Here is an 11,271-nt window from a genome sequence, read left to right on the forward strand (position 1 = left end):
CCGTGCGTCCTTCTAGTTGGATGGTGGTGTCAGGGATGCCGTTGTTCAGCCAGATCTCTGTGAAGATCATGGCGCAGCATTTTGTCCTTTTCTGTGTGGAGATCCAGTTTGATCTCATCCATTTTGTTCTCGTGACCTGACGTTGTCCAGGAAAATACTTGGGAGGGTTTGTGTGGGGCCTTCAGCCTGTTTTGGATGTCTGCCCTTACTGGTTTGAAAAGTTTGCGCAACTAAAACCTTCCAGCAGACCACATGAAGCCAGCAGGAAACTCAGTGGAAGGCAAATTGCCCTTGGTGAACTTTTAAAACTTACAGACTCCCAACCAAACTTGTTTCAGTTGCTCTTTGCCGTATTACCTCCACTCTCCTCCCAGACACTGTCATTAGAAGGAAGCTGAATGTGAACACCCAGGTCCTGTCGCCACCCTGGTTCATTTTTAGTCTGCAATTTTTCCCAGAGATCTTCCCCAAATTGGTCAATGTTTCACAAACCCCCTGGTTTAACTCACATAGTACATGAAATTCTACCCAAAGATTAAGCAAATTTTCAAGAAATCATTCCCACTTGCTCAAGTAATGCTCTTCAAGCACAATAGCAAAATACTGAGGCTGCTGGAAATCTGCTAACAGAAAATGCTGGAAATACTCAGATCTGAAACATTAACTTTCTCTCTCCACAGGTGCTGCCTGCCCTGCTGAGCATTGCCAGCATTTGCTGTTATTTAATGCTCTACAATCCAGTCTGCAATGTTTACTTTAACTATAGCTGCCATGTATATCCCAGTGTATGCTTACTACTTTCACTTGTCACTCAAATGTACATTAATTTGTCAGGCATTGGCAGCACCAATCTGGAAAGCACATTTTTTTTTTTGGTAGCATCTCTATGGGTAAAGAAAAAAAGCTAATGAGCTATGCCCATCTCTGGTCAGTAAGCTGAACTCAGTCTGAATAGCTCCCAAGAACAAATTTCTCTCTTGCTCATTATGAAGCAACTCAAAAATGACAGGTGAAAACAGCTCAAGGCTGGTTGTGGTGGCCATTTACCCCACCAAATTAACAAGTCAGGCTGGTAATCACTTTGAAGTAGTCATGTGGTGCAGTATCTGAGGCAGCCACCCAAAGGCAAGTAGTATAGGGAGCATTACATCACAGAATAAAACACAATTGGAGAGCATTAATAAAAAGTTTTATTTCATAAGCATTTCAAAAGGTCAACAAAAACAAAAAGCTGCAACTTTTAGGCAATTACAGAGTGGCAATCTCAATTTCTAGCACAATGTCTGATGCACCAAGAACCTTACAACAACTCAATAGCAAATTAACTTCCCCCTCCCCCAAACCCAGTTGGTGCTGTGTACCAACATGAAATTGCTCTTATCAAGCCAATTCATATTCTCCCCCACTATACCAGCCAAGGTAAGTGTGAAACAAAACACCACTAAGAACAGAGACAATGGGCCACCCAAAGACACTATCGTAGTGTGTTAACTATACAAAACAAAAATAAACTGTACAGTTTAAAATCAAATTCTCATATACATAGCCTTATATATTTTTTAAAAAGAAGCAGAGTGTGTACAGGGCAGGGGTAAATGCTCTATAGCTGAGAAATGTTGCTGGAAGCAAGGTAAATTCAATCATCATCATCATCTTCCTCCTCCTCCTCATCCTCTTCATCATCATCATCATCCTCCTCCTCTTCCTCCACCACCTTCTTCTTCTCCACTTTGGCAGCAGAAGCCTTCTTAGCAGATTCGGGCTTTGTTTTAGCACGATACGCTGCAAGATCCTAGAAGCCAAGAATAAATGTTTCTTTAGCCCAGGTAAATAGGAGTTTGCTCTCCCGGCTGGGATATCCCATAAAGACAACAGTAGGTAAGTAAATATTCCATTAACTGAATTAGCCAGAATCTATGCAGCTCAATATGAACAAGTTGAAAATTTGATATATAGCACCCTCTACTGCAAGGGACCAGTAAATAACCTGATATAGTATTACGGTTATACTGTTCAAGGCAATGGCAAGTTTAATCAATCATCGGCCTGTGCTAAGTTAAAAACGACATCAGGACTTCCTGACTGGATGGATACTTGGAATGAAAGCCAAGATCACCTTCAGCTGTAAACTCCCCCCCACCAACCCCCAAACAGACTAAGTTTACAAAGAATGGTCATTTGGGTGGCATACCGGAGGGAAACTAAAGCTACACGTTAACCAATGTCTTCAAAACTGGGAGGGGAGGGGGGGGGGGGAAAAACAGAAACACAAAAAAACTCAGTCAAACATTACCACTTCATATCTTTCCTTGAGCTTTGCTGCCCTCTTTTCATATGGAATCTTGTCACTTGCAGCTGTTGCATTCCAAAGCAATCCCAGTTTCCTGGCTGTGTCCCCAATTGTTGACCCAGGATTTTCTTCTTTAATTTTGGGACGCCAGTCAGAGCAGAACACAAAGAAAGCAGATCTGAAATTAATGAATTAATTAGTTAAATAAGTAAATTTGGAAGTGAACTTGCACAAAGCACTCTTAAGTACAGATGGAAATCAAAGCTGGTCCTGCAAGTAAATGCATTAAACATTAAGTGCACTCTCTTACTCTGCCACCTCCCCCCCTCAAACAAAATGGGGCAGTTCCAATCCCATGCAGTTTTTGGGATGTTGCTACCAGAGTGGCTGCCCCATTTGCCTACATAAGTCACTGCACATTAAGAAAAATGCATTCTAGAGTATTCAAACATTGTATTAGAATAGCAGTGCTGAAAACAGTCAGTCTGACCTGCCAAGTGTTTCTTGCATGATGTTTTTATTTTAGATTTCTAGCATCCACAGTATTTTGCTTTTGTATTGCATTAGAATATATTGCTTTTTTATAAAATGAAAACTTACGGAGGTCTCTTTGGTGCATTAGGGTCCTTCTTTCGCTTCATTTTCTTGGCACCTTTCGGTGGCTCATAATTCTTCATTTCCTTCTCCCAACGGACTTTGTCTTCTTTTGCCTTCTCCTCAAATTTTATTTTCTCTTTACTAGTCATGGACTGCAAAAAATTTAACTAAAAAATAACTCCCCCAAAAAACTGCAAAGATGTATTTACTGTACCACAGATTTCCATGAGTGACCAAACAAAAGCAAGTCTGCAGTTACTTTTTTGGCAACCAACTAAAATGTCAAAACATTAATATACCATTCTTGCCATCCACTGGTGGTTGTGAGAAAGAACACAATCATGCTATCCACCAACTGAACCAAACCCAGTTTCATTAGAGTGCAGTAATGTTCAGCAGACTCATCCTAAACTAGAGTAGTTGCAGATCCGATTCCTTTATTAAAAAAGTATTTAATTAATAAAACTTACATTTGGAAAATAAAAAGCAACATCTGCAGAGGAAGAAAATCATCAAAGTGCAGAGCTCTGGTCAGACTACATCTCAAGTACTCTGTCCAGTTCGAGTCACCAAGACACAAGTGAAACTCTCAAGCACTGAGGCAGCGCAGATAAGAATCACCAAGAGTTAAGAAAGACTGCAAAATGTGGGCTTTGCACCCTGGAAAGGATGCAACAGAATTACTATTCCAGAATAACTTGCCATACCCTTTAGATAGATAAGTAAGGGCATGGTAAATGTTAATCCAGAATATTATTTTAAAACTAAATGGCAAGAGTAGAACAAGTGACAGTTTCAGACCAGTAAAAGGCAAATTCAGGATGGATACTGCAAAAACTTCAGCAAGTAATCTCAGGTGGAGATGAAAATCTTGAATTATTTAAGAAACAAATAGATGCAAATACAAGGGTGGAGAAGAAAAGAACATACTGTAAAGTTTCTGGATGGATGGGTGAAAGAAGATGGGCCAAATGGCCTCCCTCATCCACTTATCTTGAGATCTGCTTTAAAACCCCATCACTTAATTTGGTAAAGAACTTACTGCACTGATATTCTCAGGGCATGATCAGATACCAATAAAACTTGCAACCCAAGTTACTGAGCAAAGTGCCCACCTTCCATCTTTCTGCACACTTCTTTGAGAATTCAGAAAAGTTGACAGATGCCTCAGGATGCTTCTTCTTATGTTCCTCACGGCAAGTTTGGACGAAGAAGGCATAGGAGGACATTTTGCCTCGGGGTTTTTTAGGATCACCTCCTCTTACCATTTTGGCCTTTTCCTGAAAAATAGCAAATAACAATTAATTCAATTCTACACAATTCTTATATTCCACATTTACTTAAGTAGTTCATGAACTCGAGGCATAACGCTCCACCTTTGGAGGGGAAAATCCTAAAATGAAACGAAATTTCGATTATGAAAAGTACAGCAGTCTGAACGTTTCCTCAAGTCACTTAAAAACCCAAGTTTTCGGAGTACTACTAGTACTGTTGTTGATAGTCCATTTGCGTCCGCATCACAAATATCCTACTCAAAAACGGCACGGGCGTCACTTTAAACTACCTGTGCCTTTGTCCGCATCTATTACGAGCACTGTCCATCAGAACCTCCTTGTTCCCCGTAGTTCTTAAAATACTTAAATGCGCAAATTTAGCGTGTGTGAATTGCTACCCCATTTACAGCAAATGTATGGAAAACAACCGCGCCCATACATTTTAGCACGGGACTAAGGGGGGGGGGGGGGGGCGGCATGGGGGAAACTGCACAAATTCAAACCGGCCAAAATTAAATGCACCATAGTATGTCATTTTTACAAATCTGGCCTAAATATTAATCCCATCCTTCGCGCCATTTTAAAACCAGTGAAAAACCAACTCTAAATGCTTTACCCCCATAATAAAATGTGTCTCCGCGATTTAACAGCCCCGCCTAACACTTCCCGCAGTTATACTGCAAAAGTTTTAAAAAATAAAATCGAAAAACACACTTTAAATCTTAGTTTTTCTTGGTCACTTCCCGCCATATTCTTGCCACATTATTTCCCACTCACTGATAAAAATTTTTTTTTTTTTTTTTAAATAAAATGTATTAAAAAAATTAAAATCTCCATTCTAAACCTCAAAAAATAAAAAAAGTTAATCCGCCTAAGGCTTTCGTTCCGTTTAAAACCGTATGGCTGAAGCATAGGCACTTCACTGTGGAGTCTAGAGCAATGGCTGAGAACAAAAAAAAATGAGGTCAAACAACAACGACAATATTTCTTCTTCCATGTTGAAAAATCCTTCTTCATGAGAGAAAGTCCCCTTCAAATGTCACCCGCCACCATCTTCCGACCGTTTCCGATCGCCAAACGACCGTTTTCCGCGTGTTTTTCTCGCCTGTGGTCTTTGCGCTGTGTGGTATATAGTTATAGTGTGGGGTTTGTACATATAGTTTAGTATTACAGCGGCGAATGGCCGCTTGACTCTAACATTGAGAGTACATGGCTCCATCTTGATAGCAGCGTCAGTGCGAGGAGAAAATAGCCCGACTCGCCTTACAACCCGCATTTCGCCCCTTTAATCGCCTGCACCCCCGACAAAAAGCACATAGTTGGATAGCTCAGAGCCTTGGCTACCCGATCCCGCCCCGAAAACCCACTGCGAACGGACCCGAACGGCGCCGGACACGGTTTGGAAAAGTTGAACTCAACTCGCTCTCGACGCGCTGCTGTTTAATAATGGCTTTCCCTCAGCCGCCGTCAGCCATGTTAAACAGCGCGGCTGAGGGGAATTTTTTTAACTTTAATTCTAACGCCCTACCAGCGCACATTTTTAAAATAAAACGAAAGAGTAAAACATGCCCGTTTAGAATATGCAGAATTTTGGCGCCCTTGGTGCCTAAAAGCGAGTCGCCGTTGTAGAGTCTTTCCTTCCACTTGCTCCGCACACTAACAATCAGCCTCGCTCCGTCTCTCACTGTAATGGCTGTGGAGGCGCTCGCTGCCTGCGCACTATCACCAGCCACTGCCGCCCTCCCATTGGTCGCTGACGAGCCATCGCGCTCCTTGGTTGGCCAGCACCCCTCCATTGTTCTGACTAGAGCTGTTCTTCGATTGGCCGCCGCGGGGAAAACGACAGCAGAGGGCGAAACAGCGCGCAAATACAAACCCAAAAAGACTGCAAAGATAGGCACCGAGCAATTGGAGAACACAGTCACATAGTCTCTATGTGCAGCCTAGATATATATGTAAGCTGCACTCTGCTGGCCTTATTACAGCTGTTACACACTACTCGACATTTGGCGTGGCACAGTGGCCTGATAACATTGTAGTATTGTTCACAACAGTCCTTTCATTTAAGGTTAAGTGTTGTCTGTGACAGAATGCAGAATTGTATATATGGACCATGAATATACCATAATATAAATGATCATATCTTGCGCTATATAATGTAATATAAAAATAGAGTATTGCAGCGTTGCTTCAAAATTAACAGTTATCTTCAGTTAATTTAATGGTTATATGCAAATTATATGCAGTTTTTCGCAAATACAAATCATTTTAGTTGTAAATACCCCTGACCATACAAATAATATATACTTGTGACAATGCCCCGTTCTGTATTCGGTACAGGAATATAAAACCGTATTAAAACTTAAATCATTAAATTTTACTTTCTTGGTCAGTAAATCGTGTGCACCAGCAGCTGAAATGTCATAACCATATGTTCATTTATTAGCTAACGTATACTAGAGTGTAAAGGGAGCGTTAATCAGATTGTTTTCCTGTTTTATTTTGAGATCACGTATATACTTTAGATATTTTTCATTTTCGATGTGTAACAGACATTGTATCTGTAGGTTTAGCAGAATGTTCATAGACATATTGTAGGCTTGTACGGAACTTATGGCCGTAGCGCAGTAGTCGCGTATGAGAGTATTTGTATTCAGCGCGTTTTCTTTGTTTACATTGTGTTCAAAAATAAAACATGGAAGAAAATAGGGGAGGGGAAATCCAACAAAGACATTTTCGTGTTGATATATCAATACAAGTTATATTCATTCATATTTTATTGCAATCGTACTAACCACCAGAATGATACGGGGTTAGCGCACAAGAGGGGAGTGCTTTAAGCTAATACTTTGGTAAGAATGTTTTTTGTTGTGTTTCTTAAGTTTACCTTTGCATTCAAACAGCTTGCTATATAAGTAAGAAAGCTAGAACTTGCATTTATGTAGCACCTTTCATGATCTCAAGACACCCAAAGAGTTCACAGTCAACGAAGTACTTTTAGAATGTAGCTTAGATTATATGCTCAAATTCTGAAGTGAGGCTTGAATCCAGGACTTCTGACAATTGGGATCCCAAATTGCATTTAACTGCTGTATAGCATGGGTTTCCCGAGGACCGGGAAAGTCGCTAGTGAAACGGAGGCCACTTTATCGGGGTTGTTAAAAGTCAGGATGCCCCAAGTGAATAAAGGTTCAGTACTCAGGTCTTTTCTCCGTTCCTTCTAGGATACGGATTGGTGAGAGTACTTGGTGCCAGAGAGTTATTTGGAGAGTTTTGAGCTGCTAAGAGGGGCTCATGATGGGCAGCGCCATGGCTGCTCTCCGTTGGACTGAGGAAGAGGTTCAACAGCAGCAAGGGCGTGATCATAGAATCATAGTATGATACAGTACAGAAGGAGTCCATTTAGTCCATCGTGCCTGCTCTTTGAAAGAGCTATCCAATTAGTCCCATTCCCCTGCCCTTTCCCATAGCCCTGCAAAATTTTTCCACTTCAAGTATTTGTCCAATTTGCTTTTGAAAGTTATTATTGAATGTGCTTCCACCACCCTTTCAGGCAGTGCATTCCAGATCATAAGGACTGGCTGCATTAAAAAAAATTCTCCTCATCTCACCTAAAAAAAGACTTGCATTTATATAGTGCTTTTCACGACCAACGGATGTCCTGAAGCGCTTTACAGACAATTAAGTACTTTTTGAAGTGTAGTCACTGTCGTAATGTAGGAAACGCGGCAGCCAATTTGCGCACAGCAAGCTCCAACAAACAGCAATGTGATGATGACCAGATAATTTTAGTGATGTTGATTGAGGGATAAATATTGGCTAGGACACCAGGGATAACTGCCCTGCTCTTCTTCGAAATAGCACCATAGGATCTTTTATGTCCACCTGAGAGAGCAGACAGGGCCTCGGTTTAACGTCTCATCCAAAAGATGGCACCTACTGACAGTGCAGCACTCCCTCAGTACTGCACTGGCGTGTCAGCCTAGATTTTTGGGCTCATGTCTCTGGAGTGGGACCATGAACCCACAACCTTCTGACTCAGAAACAAGGGTGCTACCAACTGAGCCATGGCTGACACCTCTGGTTTGTTTGGCAATTACCTTAAATCTGTGTCCTCTGGTTAGCGGCCCTTCTGCCACTGGAAACAGTTTCTCCTTATTTACTTTATCAAAACCCTTTATGACTTTGAACACCTCTTAAATCTCCCTTTAACTTTCTCTGCTCTAAGGAGAACAACCCCAGCTTCTCTAGTTTCTCCACGTAACTGAAGTCCCGCATCCCTGGTACCATTCCAGTAAAACTCCTCTGCACCCTCTCCAAGGGCTTGACATCCTTCTTAAAGTGTGATGCTCAAAATTGGCTACAATACGCTAGCTGATCAGTGATTTATAAATGTTTAGCATAACTTCCTTGCATTTGTACTCTATGGTCTGGATTTTGTCATTGGGGCAGGCTGGGGTCATGTCATCCACTTTTTGTGTTATCCACCCGACTCCAAATCGATGTGGGAGATTGATGCGATTTTCACATAATTAGGCAATTGAGTTCCAGCGTGTGGGAACCCATGGCCCAATTAGTTTTTTCAGTCTGAAACTCGCCTCTGATGATGTCATCATTGTTGCTGCATTTAAGGTCTGCAACAAGCCTTGCTTCTTCTGTAGACTGCCAATCTTTTGGCCTTTGCAGTGAGAGGGACCTGGAGGCAGAATGAGCAGCGGGAGACCTAAGTTTGCTCCCAGATTTGATGATGTCACCCTGCAAGCTTTGGTGGAGAGAGCAAGAGCTAGTAAGGAGGTGAACTTCCCTTCTTCAGGGAGGAAGAAGCCTTCCCAGCAAACGAAGGCTGTGTGGGTCCAGGTGGCCCAGGAGGTGAACTCGTTGTCCCTCATCCGCAGAACCTGGCTTCAGTGCAGGAAGAGGTTTCATGACCTTCTGCACACTGGAAAAGTGAGTATGACTTTGCCATCACCCTCAATCTGATCCCCATTGCCTCTCCTCACCAGCACTCAGCTTTAGCAACCTCTTCCTCCACATCCCACTTGGCACTGACATCCCTGCACCCTTACCCATTCCCTCTCTATGGTCACATTCACCTAACTATTCGACTATGCAGCCCTCACACTCCCTATCACTGTGATGCTATGAAAACAACTTAGAAAACACAAGGAGGGCCCTTGGTCTTGCCAACTCACTCCATCTTTGTCTCCTTCTAAGCATCTATGTTATGGATTCGCTACACTCACTCCTTCATTCTCACTCAAACTCCACTTGTCTCCCTCATTGCAGGAAAAGAGTGCTCACAATAAGAGGGAAGGAGCGAGGACAGGAGGAGGGCCACCCTCAGTAGCGCACCTCACCCCTTAGGAGGAGGTAGTCCTGGAGATAGTGGGACTCGAGGATGATGCGCAAGTAGGGGACGGACAGACAGGTGCATCAGAGAAAGCTGGTGACAGAATAGTTTTTCATCTCTCTCATTGACATTGCATGAGTCGCTGATAATGATTCTGAAGCTCTAACAGATGGACTTATGATCATCTGCAATATGCAATGTGCATGTAACCTTGGCCTCACATCTCTGGCTCTTTCCTTTACTCCCCCACAGGACCATCGCAAGCACCCATCCCCATTATCCAGGAGGAAAAGCCTGAGTCTCCAGACTCCTCAGAGGAAGCTGCAACCTCTCTGAGGGCGCAGCGTCAGCAGAATTCAGCCAACCCAGCACCAGCGCAGACAGTCACACCTCGGTGGGACTATCGTGAGATAGAGTAGTGTTGTCACCTGGTGTATCACAGCTCACAAGTGAGCATCAGCAGATTGTGGAGACAGGGACAGCAGTGGAGAGTCCTAGTCGGAGGGCACAGGACTCTCCCAGCTTGGCTCAGCTGCATGTCAACCCTCTGCCTCTGGGTCCATCCAGAAGAACAGCGATGTTGGAACTCCAGGAACAGGTGCAGGAGTCTCTGGCAGGTTTTGTCTCCAGGGTCGCTGCGAGTGTGGAGCGAGTGGAGGAGTCCATCACGAACATGAGCAGAGCCTTTGTGGAGTCATTGGCACATGAACGCAGCACCACGGAAAGGATGGCAACCTCTGTGGAAAGGATGGCTACAGTAGGTGAGAGGATGGCTACGGCCATGGAGGAGCTAAGTCGCCAGAGTGTCGAAAACATGGTGAGTGTTCAGAATAGACTGACATCTCTGGAGGAGCGATGGTCGGCTATTGAACAGAGAAACCAGACCTCCATGGAAGTCCTTCTGAGTAGGACTGCCAATGCAGATATTATTATGTTCATTAATAACTAGTCATTTTTATTAAGAACAGCTAGCTTTTGCTAGACACTTTATTGAGCACATGTGGACTAGGTACAGTATCTGTAGAGGCCTCCATCTTGACTGCTGCCTTGTGGGTAGCCTAGTGCATCATGGGTAGCCCACTCTTATTTACATACAGCACCACCTAGTGTACCATTCCAGAATGACAGGTTACTGATCATTACATCCCCCTTTCTTTGAGGTTAAACAAAATCAGTATCAATCAATATCAATCAATAACAACATAAACATCTTCAACAGTCAATACATTTTCAATGTAGTTTTCTTTGTACTCAAAGATTAAGTCTATCAGGCTTTTTTACTTCACGTGTGGATCTTCTCAGCACAGGTAAGTCTGATGTGTTTTCATGAGAACCTGTATGTGTATTTGTGTTAGATTGTTCTGGTGGTGAGTGACAAGATTCAGTTGCAGCATTGTCATCAACTTGCTCTTCGATAGTCTCTTGTGTTTTTAGGAGGGAACGGCGGTTCCTCCTGAGAATCTGTCCTTCCTCAGTTCTAACAGTGTATGACCGTGGTCCTACTTCCTCAAGAACTGTAGCTTTCCTGTTCCATGCATCTGGATCCTCAATCCTGACAACATCATCCCTTGTCAATGGTTTCAGAGTTTTGGATGACTTGTCACAGTATGATTTCTGTTTCAGCTTTAACAGTTGAAGTCTCTGTCTCAGTTCTTTACTCTGCTTTTCTTTTGCACAGCAGGGTAGCGTGGTACACAACTTGTGACCCATTAGGAGTTCAGCAGTTGAAGAACCAGAGTCTAAAGGTGAGGCTCGGTAGC

General features: G+C 42.9%; 1 protein-coding gene across 1 annotated transcript; it reads right to left on the reverse strand.

The window, feature by feature from the left end:
* Nucleotides 1-1,172: 1,172 nt before the first annotated feature.
* Nucleotides 1,173-5,881, reverse strand: LOC147111915 (high mobility group protein B1-like). Its single transcript, XM_085999302.1, has 5 exons — nt 5,731-5,881; nt 4,003-4,167; nt 2,891-3,039; nt 2,294-2,468; nt 1,173-1,792 (listed from the first exon to the last, which is right to left on the reverse strand). Exons 2-5 carry the CDS (start codon nt 4,153-4,155, stop codon nt 1,637-1,639), a joined length of 633 nt encoding a protein of 210 aa, XP_085855428.1. The 5' UTR covers nt 4,156-4,167; nt 5,731-5,881; the 3' UTR covers nt 1,173-1,636.
* Nucleotides 5,882-11,271: the final 5,390 nt, after the last annotated feature.

This window comes from Somniosus microcephalus, chromosome 10, assembly GCF_052327205.1.
Source record: "Somniosus microcephalus isolate GS21.2 chromosome 10, FLI_Smic_1.0, whole genome shotgun sequence".
In the NCBI taxonomy this organism is placed as follows: domain Eukaryota; kingdom Metazoa; phylum Chordata; class Chondrichthyes; order Squaliformes; family Somniosidae; genus Somniosus; species Somniosus microcephalus.

Excerpts from the sequence above, each read along its gene's own strand:
- LOC147111915 (XM_085999302.1), bottom strand. The coding sequence starts at position 4,155 with ATGGTAAGAGGAGGTGATCCTAAAAAACCCCGAGGCAAAATGTCCTCC. Across the intron at positions 3,040-4,002 it reads AGTGTGCAGAAAGATGGAAG|TCCATGACTAGTAAAGAGAA; the intron begins GTGGGCACTTTG and ends AATTTTTTGCAG. Across the intron at positions 1,793-2,293 it reads TCAAGGAAAGATATGAAGTG|GATCTTGCAGCGTATCGTGC; the intron begins GTAATGTTTGAC and ends CTTGGCTTCTAG.